The sequence below is a fragment of the Opisthorchis viverrini genome, assembly GCF_000715545.1.
Source record: "Opisthorchis viverrini unplaced genomic scaffold opera_v5_535, whole genome shotgun sequence".
Lineage (NCBI taxonomy): Eukaryota > Metazoa > Platyhelminthes > Trematoda > Opisthorchiida > Opisthorchiidae > Opisthorchis > Opisthorchis viverrini.
Genome location: NW_008752196.1, coordinates 147,494 through 163,286, shown reverse-complemented (window position 1 = coordinate 163,286; position 15,793 = coordinate 147,494). Strand labels below are relative to the sequence as shown.

The window sequence follows — 15,793 nt, the reverse complement described above, 5'->3', positions numbered from 1 at the left end:
ATATATATATATATATATATTAATCCAAGTGGAAAATGTAAATATGCGCGTATAACCCATAAAGTTCAAGCAGATAATTCACAGGTTGATGAGATCAAAATGATTTTTTAAGTGGTATGCATCGAGAACATTCATTGAAGCATGGACAAAGAAAGTGCATCAGTGCATACGAGGCTTTGCCAAAACATTATCTGCTGGGGTCAGAATTATTATCTCATTTGGGCATCAGGTTGATAACCCCCAGATACCCGATAAGCTTTAAGAGCATCCGATTCATTTATCGTACGTTTGCCGCTTCCCATTTCACGTATTCTCGTTGTGAGTATTCCACTTGGGTGTCTTGGGTAACAAACCAGATGAAATTGACTCCCTGCCCCTCTGTATGCGGAACTTTTTTGGGCTTTCCAACATCTGAAGAATTCCGGTGACTCTGGACGTGGGTTATCCTGTTGCCGTGACTCCTGAATTTTATCGGTTGGTATTCTAGCGGTTCAACTGCCCTTGTCTCGATGTTTATTCTTCACGCTTTTATATAAGCTCGACTGATGCTTGTAACTGTTTTGTGCGCGTGCAATTGGATCCACCAACTGACATTTTTGGAAGTTATTTAATGGAACACTCTTTAGGCAACACTGAGAAGGAAAAACAAGACAGGTATTAATTAATTATGCTATGATGAACAAACCTACATTCATCGGTAATTTTGGGTTTGATCGGCAGTACAAAGGGCGGTTGACATCAGCTTTGGTCCACTCGAATTGGTAACTGTATTTCTCACTGCATTACAACAGGACGACCCGGAATCGATTTATAACTGCAACAGGTTCCCTGAAGGCGCATCTTGATGAATCGTTCTGTCATCGGTTTATTACGCTGCGTGGCATTTTCCACCTACCACCGTGATGCTCGTTCATCGTGGATTGAAGACCATACCGGCGTTTTGGAGACAGGTTGATGTTGGTTTGTGTTGTCTCAAACCTTCGTTGCTCAGGCCAGCGACCAACGGCGATGCTTTCTAGTGGACCTCCTGACACTCGAAACTGCTGCAATTATGCTTCCTGGCATCCCTGAGATATCAGACTATCTATGTGTCGGTTTGAGACATGGAATAACCCCTCAGAAATTGCACATTTTTTTGTTACTAGCAGCGGGATTGTTCATCAAGTAGTGGTGTCTATGATTCTTGGACACCGAACAAATACGTAGTGTCAACCTATTGACAAGACTGACACATCAAATTATTTGATGTGCCATTTCGCATTTAAAAACAGTGAAATGGGACTTCCAGCCGGGGGAATATATGTTTCACAGGTTCTTTCATTTTCTGCTTGTTCACATATGTTTTATTGTGTGGGGAGGTTGAGCATACAGTGTACACCTACAAACACTTCACACCCAGCGACGACGATTTTTACCTCAAATAAGTGCATAAAATTTCGGGATATGTTAAAATTATTTCGTATTTTACTCACTCCTATGTGTGTACCAGCTAGTAAGATTTAATATGTGTGTGGTCCGCTACAAAGCCTTTGCCTCAGCTGGAGGACTCGCCTGGAGTAGAATCCCGATGAAAATCGCGTCCTGCTTGTGATCGCATAAAATTTAACCTAACTTTGTAGAGCCCGATTTCCGGGGAATGTTATCAATGACAGCCGACTTCGACAACCGTAATAAAATATTCCCCTAGCCAAAAGAAAATTCAAAGGTTCGATTTTACAGTATCCAGCCGCATGTGGTAGCAGGAATGCACGCAACTTCCATTGGGTATGTCGTTCACAGTTATCTTTGACTCTGAGCCGAAAAAGGGGTGCCTCATCATTCAGCAGAAAGAAGTTTTGACAAAGGGAATTACTATTATGCACACCCACAATGTACCCATGTGACGCGTCTCCTGGCGAGCAACATTAGTGATCTACTACTGAGCAGAAATCGACAGCCTTTTCGTTTTATATTCTTGGACATCGCCCCTCAAGGCAAATATTTTGTGTTAATAGGTAATCTGGGGATTTTGAACATATTATCCAAATTCTAGAAAAACGCGTTGATCGCAGGCCTATTTGTTGTTCTGACTTGTGGTGACGATTGTAAATGGAACTGTGCATCTTGCAGTTGCTGAAAAACCAACGCACTGCCATTCATCGTAATCCGTCCAATACGATTTTTCCAACCGTCAACAGAATTGCACAGGTTTAGAAGAAATTGCGTAGGATTCTCACCTAACTGCAAGTTCACAGTCATAAACATCCGCCGCTTGTGTTGTTACAATATGGACCTCTGTCTGCACAAGACAGGGTACCTCGAAGAGCTGTGTTAATTTTTGCCCCATCATCTGGACCCTAATAAACGTAGCCGCGAATACCAAGCTCTCGGTTGCGACACGCCAATATATATATATGTATGCAAATTATATGTATACGAAACCTATTATATTTCACTGTGAGAGAGCCCACGCACGGAGTCTAAATTTGTACCACAGGATTGCGGTGGAAAATAATTCAAAGGGTGCTTTTGAAGAAAATAACGCTAGTATGCCTGCACGCTTGCAACTACTCGCTTATGCTTTAAGCGCAGTTGTCATATTGGTAAAAGTCCCCAAATGAGAAACCCTAGTTCAGCAGAAATTCTCATAATCATTGCTCAGTTTGCAAAAAGAAGGAAATGAAAGGAGCTGTGAAATATAAACGATCCAACGCATACAACCGCCATTTTCACTAGAGATTTCAATCTAGTGGTTACTAGCATAAGTGGAGCCTTTGCCAATATACGAAGTATGCACACCCAGGAAAAGTAGAATATGGTCTCCCTCGTTTGAGCAAGATATATTCGACCGCGTGAGTTTCCCTGGATCCAGGGTGGCCCTCTAACTTGATTATTACACGAAACCACATGCAATTCTCGGAGATCTTGGGATCCGTCCCGATTCTGAAAATGCCCCTAAAGACGGCAATCATCACCGGTTTACCGGACAGCTTCTGAGGGACGTTGGGTTCGGCGAGCAGGTACTTGCCAAATTCATATATAATTTCGGTGGCATCGATCGCAGGATGATGCGATTTTTGGAACAACCTATAAACATGGCATGCCAGGGAATAATTTTGGTATACGGTGGAGTCCACTAGTGTAGGGAGATTGCAAACCCATTTTGAGAGGAAATACAATGAATGTCACACAAAAACTTAGCTTTGGGTACACCAACCGTATCAATGCACAACACAAATAAGGGCGTTGAATATGCCTAAAGGTGGCCGGGATGACGCAGTGCCTTGAAAATTGTGAACAGCTATCTCGAGAGGCATTAAAAGTGTTCCTACCTGCTTCGTTGTCATGGCAAGCGAAAACAAGTTTCGTGATCGTATTGGAATTCGAATTGTAAAAATCAAGGACAACTTATACAAATTATCGCTTCTACAGGATGAAAGCTTCGTGGAATTCTTGATAATATCATCAGATACAAAACAACACTGCAAGATGGAATCCATACTTTGTCATGTTCGAAGTTATTTGCGAAAACACTAGTTTAACTAATTGAAACTTGAACTTCCGAATTCTTTGACGTCTCCATGATTTGCGTGCTGTGATATGATGTGCCTCCGAAGATGGTGCGGACGCGTAAACGACATTCCGCACTGTACGCATTTGTTTGGCCGTTGATTCTCATGTACGGATCTGATATGCATGTCGAGGTTCGATTGCTTGAAAAACGTGGTCCCGCACTGTTCACAAAGTTTACGTCCTTGTCCTTCGTGAACCGTGCATTGATGAGTCCTCCTAGTGTAGTAACTTGTGAATAGCTTCCCGCATTCAGGACACTGACGACTTGCGTCTTCAGATCGGCGAGCGGATGGTGTGAACAAGTACGGATGATTGACCCTGACGTGTTGTCGAGGATTGAACGAGTATTTGCAGTTATTGGTGCAGTGCTCCCAAAGGAAACCACGATCGTTTGGGAGCGACAATCCGTGTGTCAGAAGATTTTCTCGGAATCGGAAGAATCTTGCGCATACACGACACCGGCAATTCAAGCCAGGTGGGTTAGGCCTTTGTGATTGCAATGGATTGTTATTATGCGCTACGCAGTCTTCTGTTTGGTTATGAGTGTCCCGGAAAGGCGGCCATTTAGTGCAGTGTTGTTCTTGTGAGAAATGACTGGTAAGGTTGGTAGAACGTTCGTCTGTACTTTCAAACGATTGTGAACCTCCAACGTGCGTGTGTGCTGAAAAAAATCGTGAATCAAAGAGCAGTGGGAGACAAGTATTTTAATGAGTGAATAAACTGAGAAAAAACTTACGAACCTCTATTTTCGTATGATTATTTTATCCAAAAGCTATTTAACATTCCCAAAACTCATTTGCTAGCAGGAGAATTACCCCGCGGAGAACTAGTGGGGCGGAATTACCATTGACCTGAACGTTAAGTGAGGGCGTTACAATGGCGGTACGCATACGTTTTACGAGCAATGTATAAACAAGTCCAGAGAGGTAAACATTCACACGATGAAAGAAACTTCCGCGTATGAATTTGTCAATCGCGATCACTTCGATATGTAATAATGTTAGCTGAGTATTGTGATTTGTGGTTGGGTGGCACAGTATCTTTTATACGTGAGAGCTAATTGAATCGCTCCTCAGTCGCTCGTTGCCAACGAGTTAAATACTGAACCAAGTGTTGGGTGGTCGCGTTCCTGATAGACATATATTCGTGAGTTACAACTCGACATTTCAGTGTACGTTGACCTACGTTATACTAGTGATAATGAATTTCGTGATGAATGCTGATGGGTGTTTGAAAAGTCTACCGAATTTTGTGGAGGGTAGTGGAGATTTGTAACCTTGCGGCCCAGGGTTCCAGTGGAGCACCAGCAGCAGACGTGCCATACAACATGGACCAAATAACCTGTTGGGTTTGATCGGTGGACGGATTAACGTTTGTAAAGGCAGATGTCAGTCTTGAGAAATGAAAGATCGGCGGCCTTCTGTTTTCGAATGTACACAAGACAGTCGTTGAGTCTCCAAACCTGCGTCTCTCCCAACGGAAGCTGTAACCTTTGATCTGTGCTTATCCAGGAGGTAGTCGCTTTGTTCCGTTTGAATGCCGTAATTGCAGTAGAAAACGTTTTAAAACGCGATATATATATACTCGCTAACCATGGTTCATACGGCATGCGTTTTTGTGCGTCATAAGTGCAACACTTCCTATTGCATGATAGTCTGTTCACTTGCACGTCTATACTAAGCGGACACAGAATGAGGAATCTGAAAAAGATGACTTATATAGAAGTTCTAAAAAGTATGCACTATCATGCACCTTACGAACATTCACGTACTTGCTTGTGTAATATATAATAATAGTTCAGTTTTACCCAAATCCTGCCATCAGCATTAGGGCAAACGTGTGGGCAAAGAACAAAATCACACACACAAAATCGTTTGTACAGAAATATATTGTGCTAGATGGCAAGCTATAGTGCTTAACTTCTAGGCAAATGACAATAATGGATTAAGATAAGAATTTTTTTGCTTCAGCGCGAATATTCCAAACCAAAAAAATCAGTTTTTCAAGTGCATTGGTTTTCGAAGCAAGATAGAGTGCGTAGACGATGTAAGAGGCGGGCTGTTTCGCTGGGTCCTTTCATTTGAACAAGTCACCCACATTCGTTCCACTAGCCCAGCAATTGAGACTGATTGTGATAGGAATGTAAAGCTCATTTCTGGTGGATGTGGTAACTTTACATGAGGTGATTAGTTTTTTCTTGTTGAATATGAGGAGCAGGATTGCAAGCACAATCGTTTGGTTCACTGGAGTTCCGAACACAATGAAATTTGCTCAACTTGCTGTTCAACGCTTGACTAGCCAGCTCACGGGTGATAAGTTTCCACAGACTTCAGATTAAGATCACTCGGAGTAATGTTGGGTTTGAAGCTCACAGAAACACGTACACAGCGCTAAGATTTCGAAGAAATTTATGATAATAGCTGAAAGCCATGGAGAGGAAATAAGTGTGTTCTGCGCCTGCATCAGATCAATGTGCATCCAGTATGCACTCTCAAATTACTTAATCATTTCCAATTGTCCAGATGGGCTTTTCTGATAACCTAAGCGGCCTAACCTAATGTCCTTCTTAGGGTAGGCCGAATTTTAAAAAAGATTCTCAGGGTACAATAATTATTGTCGACTTACACACGGGAACGTACTCCTTGAAGATGACATCCAATTCCGACACTGAAAAAGGCACACACAGTAAAACACTGAAAGAAACCTCTCGAGATAATTCATTTGCCATATTGCGCTTTTACGTGCTACGCGAATTTCGCAACTCCTAAATGAAACAATTAATCTTGTAGCTTAGTCTGAATGACCGTGCATGGGAAGAATAGTTTTGTTGGGGGCGCTTGTTGTTGGAGTTCATTCGCTGTCAATGAGAACAAGTGATTGTGATATTTTTTCAGATGCGACCTATTGTTTTGATAATATTCTAGTTAACCAAATATAATCCACTTTAGCAGCGCGCTTGGTTACCCGATAAGAACATCGCAGCCGATTGTGTGAATCCACAAATTGCGACGTACAAAAATACTGAACGAAACTGAGAAAAGAATCGGCTCAATCTTGAATCGAATTCGTATATGAGCATTTCAATTCTTGAAAGGATTTAACCGTAAACACTGGAGAGTTCGACCACTTGCTCTTCGTATTTTGAGAAGATCGAGCTGGTTACGATTCTTCAAGCGCTGAAAATGAAATACTTAATAGAGCCCTATTAAGACGTCATATTTACATGCATTTATTTGGTAAAAGGTTATCAATGAAATATGATCAACTAAAACGTGATCAGCAGGAGGTGTTTTTTTAAGATTCGTCGCATAGATACCCCGTCACTACTGCGAATGAATATGCTAGATCACTGAAAGCGCAGGCAAGTTTGAGGGCCGCAGTCATTTTGTGGCGAGATTGCGAAGGTCACTTCGAACGCAATGATTGACAGTAGAACTCACAGTCAAATTTAGAGGAAGCGGAATCTTCGAGGCACATTAGCGCAAAAGAAATTAATCGGTAAACACACAGTCGCACCATGGAAGGGATGATGCACGAAGAAATGATAGAAGGTTATTGCGTCCTTTTATTTCTAAATCATGCAAGGTCTATTTGAATGGGATCATCTAGCCGCGACCCACTTGCTCTACTCGACCAATCATTGAGTCATACGAAGCCGACACTCAGGACTAATCTGATTGGTAGGTGTACGTAATGAACTGTAGATTGTCAGCACCTTGTGGCCGTACGCGCACAGTATTGGCAGTTTGAGCAAACGATACAAAGCTGGAAATGATAGGCGCACGGTATGTACATCTGAAGGCTTTTGTCTATTAGTTTTAGGGAGTGTTAATAGTTTCGCGTTTTCAGAATCATGCACTTCGTATCGTCTTCGCAACCAGGAACGATGATACCAATACAATGATCGAAAAAACGCTGACGCGGAATGGAGGAGACACATGGTGTACACATAGTATGTTGAGCAGTTCTGATAATTTTCGTGCTTCCTTCGGGTGGCATGGCAGCTAGGCACTCTAAGGGTGTTACAGCTGAACCATATGATATATGTACGTATTTCCCTAGGCCGCTGATCCAACATTCCAAAGCATCTGGTTACCGAGGGCCGGCTGGACCGTGAGATGCGGGAAAAATGCCCTACTATCCCACTCTTACAGCAGTTGCTCGTAGCAAACCCATCGTCTCTTTGATGAACAGAGGCCCGATCACCACGACAAAGTGATCGACTTATGTGGGGATTCCATATTCTGATGGGATCCAGCAGTGAAATGCTGGTAGCAGTCACCTGATTATTTTCATTGGACCCAATTATGGTGGTTCGCAACGCCCTACGAAAATCTCGTTTGCAAACCAGCGGAAAGGATAGATGCGATTTCATTTGACATCGCGAGTAACCCCGGCTCCACATGATATATGTGGAACGTTCCAAAGTTTGGCGGTTTCCTGCCAGATATTTCTTTATCAGAGTTGCTCGCTTAATTATCTTGACTTGGCAATCACGATGGCAAACATAGAGAAATTCGCACACGGACTTCCAGAACCAAACAAAGGTTTGTATCCTCTGAACGCCGAAAAATAATTAACATCGGTTTTGATAATGACTATTCCACCTGGCCCATTATTTCACTAGTTTCAACTGCTCCCTTTGACACGGCGATTTAGCGGGCTACCCGCAAATCGGCCCTTACCGTAGCAGAGGCATGGACGGGGAAAAGTTAGTCAGTGGTTAGGAAACGAAGAAGTAGCTTCTTTCCTGAGTAAGCCAGAGTAGGTAGAAGGGAACTTAGGGCCTGCACACCCGAGAAGTAGCAGCGAGCGAAGCGTCTACTTGAATAGGATTGCGGATATACGTGAGCGTAATTTAGGTAGGATCTTAAGTTGAGCAATGCACGTTTACTCGCCCTTCAATGGAATACGTGTATGCTGACGACTTGTAAGCAAGTCTCCATTGTGCGCATAAGACAAGACCTTAAGCGCAACACACAACTCACCTCAAGGTTCTTTGGGAGGATCGGCGAAAAAATGTTAAGTTCAAGGTAAAAAAACGGCGAATTTGTCCCTCAATGGGCTATTGAAGATGTTGACGCGTAATGGAATGCATGACGCTGTTTCTAAATCGCGTGTTTCTTAATGCGTTCAACTTTAAAAGGTTGTTGCCACACTGGTTTTCGATATGTTTTTAACTCGATGGATTTATTGGCTACCAATACGGTGGTCGCTGCTCCGGGTCTCAGGATTGGTAAATGGATTACAAATTTGAGTCATCATACAATGAAACAGCATTCGTATGAAATTCTTTGTGCGTAAATCCGTTTCCCGTGCGTGCGGTTAAGTAGGATTTGAAGACCACCTGTTACCAATTAACATGATTGGCCATTTGGTTTGCAGAGCATTCCGTAATTTTATTGGTACGTCTGTCGTCCCGATATGGTGTCGCTTGCGTTTCCATGAGTTTGCTGGTTATCTCGATAATTATTTATTATGGTGACCCCTTTGTTTTTCTGAATGACCGTGTTCTAATTCCCACTGTTTCTTTCAGGCTAGTGTGAGAGCCTTGTAATAACTTGTTGCAAGGGTTTTGTCGTCATCCACGTGGTGTTTTGGTGTACGGCACTGACTACTTTGCTTTCATTCTGAGCTGTCGTATTTGTCGTGTTTGATTAGCAAACCATGCTTAGGTGCATGCCCCCGGATGTCCGCTTTTTTAAAAACAAATTATGAGAACCTTTCACTTAATCCTATAGTTAATTTTTGGTGGATTTACCTACAATCATAGGATAATATCTGAATTCTGCGTTATTTGTGATAATTTGACCGCTTGGTGCTGTGGCAAACAATTTGACCCACCCGCGTCGCCTTTCACAAGGCCCCTGATTATAGTCATCGGCTGAGCAATACACTGATGACGACGTAAAATAATCGGCAGTTTGCTCCTGTGCTCCAATGCGACAGCGCGTGTCGTTGTTCACTGCTTGACACATTTTGATGGCCGCAAAAGAATATTCCGCGTAGCGGATCCATATTTGGGGGTTTGTATCGGGGGAAGCATTCTGTTTCCCTGTTGTCTTGTCATTTATGCCACAAATCGTGGAATCAATGAACAAATGTTTATCGACGTTTACTTGAAATGTCCTCATTTATACCCCTCTATGGATTATTAGGGCCTGCCATGTTCATCCTCCCTAAAAAAGACGAGGGTGCTTTTCGGTAGATCTCAAAATTTTCAAATGGGCTGAATACATTTGAACCATGAAGCCATAGTGGAAATCACCCTGTAACCAAGCAGTTTTGTAAACATTGACTGCTAGTTGAACTATGCTTTGCCGTTATAAAGGCTTCGAGATAAATCAGTACACTCCAACTGGGGAAATAAAACCAAACCGAATCCGAACCTGTTTACTTCCAGAAGGCACACTTACAGGACACGCGACTAACAGAGCGAACGGGGGATGCCATTCCGGCGCTGGCTAACTGGAAGATCCAAACATACATACAGACCAGGATGGATGTCGCGAGTATTTATTATGCGATAGATCATTTACTTGCCTATCGGAGGCTAACAGACACCAAAACAAGCACTTTAAAGCTGTTGATTTCCATTGTGGTCCGTGCGAAAAAACGTTTTCGAGTGAGCTGGTGTTTCAGTACCTTGGAAAATGGTTTCGTTCCATTTGAGTCAGTACGGATATGAGTACATCAAACAAGGTTGCGCCAGAATAAGATGAAGGAGGGAACCTATTTCCTGAATGCAGAAAGTAGTACCGAATTTGGAACATTCGGTTTCAACATCGTTGTTATGTTCACCGTATGAGAACACGACCAACAGTGTGCTGAGCATGAGGCAATATTCTGTAGACAGTGAATTTACGACCGACATGCGGATGTCGCGCAATGAACGCTATACCATTATATAAGTGTGCATTGCTGAAAGAATTTCCTTCAATTCGATTCTATCCAGAAATTTTTCGGAGTATTTGCACAACCAACAGCCTGATGAGAGGCTGGGTTTCCATAAAAACAAGAATGATTATAAGCCACATAAAGTTTGGTAGTGGTGTCTTTTATAAAGATAGACTTTCTGGCGATCGAAACTTTACACAGAATAGGGAGTGTTCTATACTTCAGTCCGCTCAGTTACTTGAAAATCTACAAAAAGCCAGTGATAACCACTTGTAAATTATTCAGGCAATTTTATTTTGGTGGGAAAGGCATAAGTAATTTAACCAACCAATGCAAACGGCCACTTTTCCGGTCCATCTAGTGAAAAGTGTTTATATGTTACAGTAGAATAAAGGAACGGAAGCAAAGCTTGAGGCATTCAAACAGGGAAGACGCGAGTTCGGCAAACATTTTACTAACAAAAACAAACCTTCGTTTGACGATGTTCTCATAAGCGATCTTATCAAATTTGCGGTCAATCTATCCGTTCAAACAAGCCAAGCCCCCTGTCACAAAGGTCGGATATATGTCTTATTCGTTTACCGGGAGCAAATTGATTTATATAAACGGAAGTGCAAGCATAATAGTGTAACATTGGACGAAGTGCCTTTTTCTCTTTAATTTTGGTGTAATACCTGCACAGCTCACTTGATCAGGAGCCAACTGCCGTTTTTTTGCAAAGGTGCCAGCGTCTTGACTCGGCTGGCGCTTAACAATTTGTTCACCAAATTTATCGGTTCACGCACATCTCAAACCGAACCGCTTGCACTAGACACCTTTCCCGCCAAACGTAGTTTCATACCTATTTTTGCAGGTGAGGCTTCTGAATTTTTTGCTGCCGTTCTGCACACAAACCAGAATCCCTTTGAAGAAAATGCCTCACGCAGTTCGCTCAGAAGTGTGCACATGTTTCCGTCGAGCTTGGAGTTGCAACACAAAATGGATCCGTAACTCGCTGTATCAGGTATCATGATAAGGAAACGCAGATGATGCTCTCAATCCCAATGCCACAAAACCTGGTACACACTTGAACTACGGATTCAGGCGATGGCGGGTGCACGTTTCACGGGGTTTATTGCGGTGCATGAGGATACAAGAACTGCTGACTATGAAGGTGTTTCAATGACATAACGGGGATCGCTCTAACGTTCAATCACACTTTTCACCGAATTCCTGTTTGGCATAAAGAGCTGATGACGGTTTTTAAAGCGAATATATATAACACACTCACTGAGACCCATTTGAGCTTGATGATATTGTGCAATACCTCAAGACATCCAAATATTTGAGTGTATTTGGAAGGCTTGCGTGTTCCCTGAGGAACTCTTTTCGTTACTCACGCGACAGGATAAATGTCAACAGATCCAAATCATTTGTCGCAAATTCCTACTACACATTAAGTATGAAATTCTGAGTTCCGTTTGAGCGCTTTTTTAAGCAAGACAGACATAGATATTGTTGGTAGTGTGAGAGGATTCGGGATTTTTGTGGGATTTCGTCCTGTAAGTGAAGCCAATCTATGCTTGCTGAAAAGCTAGAAGCCCTGTTCAGCTGTTTCATCCATACTGGGAATCATCAGCAGTGCGCATCTCACGAATCTCCGACGGGTCCGGAACAGGCCGCTCATATATATGTCCTGTCTAAGTGCGAGTTGAATCACACTGCTGATCAGCCACTCGTGGCCGAACGGTTAAAACTACTAGCCGGGATGTCGCGGGTTCGAGACTCTCCGGAGTTTCGTGAGTTGCGCACTGCTGATTATTCACAATAAGGAGGTGACAGCTGTACAGAGCTTCTCGGCTTTTCAGTACAGATTGGCTTCACCTACGGGACGAAATCCTACAAAAAGACATAAATACTGCTCTCTATGTCACAAGGCAAACCCAAATGCAGCATTGTCAATGCGAGTGGAAAGCTCAAATAAACACATTCGGATCTGATTCAAAGTGAATGGGATTTCTCGTCTTACTCAAAGCCCGCAACGATCGATTTGTTCGCCGATGAGCCCTCAAATGAAACAGAATTTCAATCTGCCATGAGATATCCCGTACTGGGTACTGACTTTAAATTTGGATGCATGAAGTCATGTGTGACCTTGCTCTGTTTCACGGTATATGTCGGTCGGAAGAGAGTTTAACCGTTAAGGCCAAGCAAACATTGTTCCAGGCTCACTCCAAGCACCAGATTCTAGCGCAGTGATAGCGTTTCACGCAGTTGCAAGTTAGGTCCCCTAAGACAAATTCGTAGAGACGTAAGAATTAGATTGATCAGTGGTCCGAATCCGACGAGAGTGAATGACGTTTTAGGAGGAACGTGATAATATCGGCACATTTCGAACGGTATTGAACCTTTCACAATCGCCTGAGAGAAAACGGATTCTCAGCGGTTACAATCACTTTGTGGGAACTAACAAGAAACATTTGAATTTTATCCGGAGGGTGTGGTTGTCTTTAAGGTGACCAAGTGGTGGCTGCCCTTCAGAAGGAATGTCTCCGGGAAACCGGGTAACCAAGTAGGTGGTCTTATGACCGATCATTTCTAGCCCGTCCTCAATTGAAAAAGGTAAAATACATGCTTCAGTGTATAAGGGCATGCTAGTCACCAGGGATAAGTACCATACTGAATTCATCCTTGTATCACAGAAGATTGTGAAAATTGTTCGTGCAACTCTCACAACAGTGTTCTCCGTCTCTGTCTGACCGATCCTCGTCGGTTTTTCCGGCATGGTAAAACATTTACAAACTTAGTTCCGGCCACGTTGCCTCACGTTCATAGCAGCGAACAACCCCATTTTCCAATATATGTCGAAGGTCTTATGTTCATTCACAACACGCAGAATAGATGTCCATCCAAGTTGTCTGAAACTGGTATGCATACTCTCTTGTCCGATCGCAATAATTGCGTCTGCGTCTTCAGCGCTTTAAGCGCAACACCGGGCTATTTCAAAATCGCATACGTCGTCCAGCGTCAAGAATCGTTGTAGCTCAGAGCATATCAGGTGGGCTTAAGTGGCCGCTATTTGTCTCATTTTCTCAAGATCAGGGTCATTCATGTTCTTTTGCATTTTGTCGATTACGTATTACCGGAGGAAACCAAAGGTCGTTCCAACTGAGCAATATCGGGTCTCAGCGATTTTCCTAGGATGCGGGTCCCCGTCATTCAGACGCGCTCAACGAAGATGATCTGGATCCAGGTTATATTCGGAAACATATATCTTTGGCAGAGAGCGAGTTTTTGTAATCCGCTTAGCCAACAGCCAAAAAGGATTAAGCGTAAAAAGCGGATACCGCAACTGATGCTTGCTTCAGGCCCGTTCGTGGATAATCCAGAGGATCACTCCCGTGGATGTGCAGGAAACCTCCTTAGGATTCAGCCGCTAGTAGAGCCCGATCCCATCGTAGAGCTTCTCAGGGATTTCATATGTGTAAACCCTGAGTAAATCATATGTAAACCGTTACGCAAACGCCACTTATCTTCTCGGACCGTCTAACTCACAATGACAGGGTCTAATTATTTGAACAGTATTCCGGCTACAATATCGCAAACGATGCACGGAGAACAAATTTCTCGATTTCTCTGACTTACTTACTTTTTTTCCAAATGAATAGGGATTATGTTTTCCGTGTTTCCTATCTACCAACCCCCTCGTTAGAGGAGTGTTTTGAAATAGCTTTAACTGTTTCTACGTCTAATGCTCCGTCACAAACCTCTCATGTTGCGAACGGCTCGTGGCCGTTACCAGCTAAATGGCCAATATAAGCGGATATTTATTGAAGGTAGAGGGAGAGAGATAGGTAAGCCATGTTTCTACTTAATCGCTCATAATTGACAAAATTAGAGTTGAAGAGGCCGATTCACTGAAATGTTTTGTCCCTCAGGGATTCCTGCCGTTTGTTATTCTACGTTAAAGTCACCTGACTGTAAGAGCGTAATCTCTCATAGGAGCAGTCTTGACCACGTCCGAGTGATGTTTGCTTTCCTCGAGCAGGTTTTGAATTCCGGGCACAAATTTTTCAAACCTTATAAGTCGGATGATTATTATCTCCAGGAACATTAGGAGCATTAGTCTGGTAAAAGGTGGCTTGAAAATTGTTGTGCACTGAAATAATGGTATGCCTCGAAATGGTTGCCGTCGGGATACCTTTCATAGTGCAGCTGGCTGGACTGAAGTCCACTCACGGGAATCCAAATTTTGTTTCGTTCATGGTGTGTACTGCACCAAAATCCACCTAGTCTTGGAATCCTTGTTGGGCTGAATGGCATAAGTTCAATATCGTTAGATGGTGTCCTTTATTCCTAACAATCACCCCTTACTTGTGGCGAAAATGAGAACAAATCCAAGTGTGTGTTCCGCCACACTCAAGCTATCAACAATAGTGATTTTGTAGATTAACGGTGACTGTCGAAGGTAGTGGGATATGATTTCTGACTTTGCGTTCGCTTAGCTTGGTACTTTCATACCGTCAGGGTTTGACGTTTTGCTGTGTTACGTACGCCAAAATGATCACTTGCAGCTAAAAATATTCACTTTGTAAAATATTCAGACAATATCCAAATGATCCCATTTCATTTAGCATTGTGATTACCTAGCTGTTCGACAAAACTTCAAACGTTTATAACAAACTTAACTAAAACATCTCTCTTCATTTCTGTCTTTCGGGCTCCACTTGGTTGGCTGATTTCCCTGGAGCCTTACCCAACTCCAAAAATGTACGTCGCCTCTTTCCTCATAAGAATTTGTTCCTGCGTGGATTTAGATTATTATGGAGTTCCCTCCTTTGGTGCCCAAAGTTAACTCTTGAATTAATGATAATTACAAATTTGAGCATTCCGCCCGCAAATGGAAGAAGCTCAGTAAGGGGAATAACGGAGGTTTTGGATGCACATTTCAAATGGCAAATATCTTAGGAGAAGCATTCAACGCTGGATCGGGTCATTCGAACTGCGTGCTCAAGGAACGTGAGGTGCCGCATCATGTTTGTTTAAGAATGATCCCACTGCTGATCCACGAATTGCATCTGGAACATTGTTTTTCGCGAATCCTGGCATGGAATTCATCGACGATTATGAGGGTTTTTCTCGTGTTTTTCTCGGCTCACCGACTATGGGCTACTCTGCACGGAGTGATTTAATATACTGAACAAGAAGCTTAAATGAGCATGTTTTTGCCACAGTGTAACGGTACAACTGCTGTCTACGCTGACTCGGTGACGTCGAAATTCGGTAAGAAGGAGTGTGGCTTATTTGCTCTGATTCAACGGTCGTTTGGAACCAATTTGAATACTACAATGTTTGGGATCCACTC

The 15,793-nt window shown here is 42.9% G+C and overlaps 1 protein-coding gene across 1 annotated transcript in view; it reads left to right on the top strand.

The window, feature by feature from the left end:
- Positions 1-12,007: 12,007 nt before the first annotated feature.
- T265_11618 (hypothetical protein) overlaps positions 12,008-15,793 on the top strand; it is a gene marked incomplete at both ends in the record, with an annotated part of 125,705 nt that continues 121,919 nt past the window's right edge. Inside the window, one exon of the mRNA XM_009178318.1 lies at positions 12,008-12,227. Within this exon, the coding sequence (XP_009176582.1) occupies positions 12,008-12,227 (220 nt within the window). The remainder of the gene's footprint in view (positions 12,228-15,793) is intronic.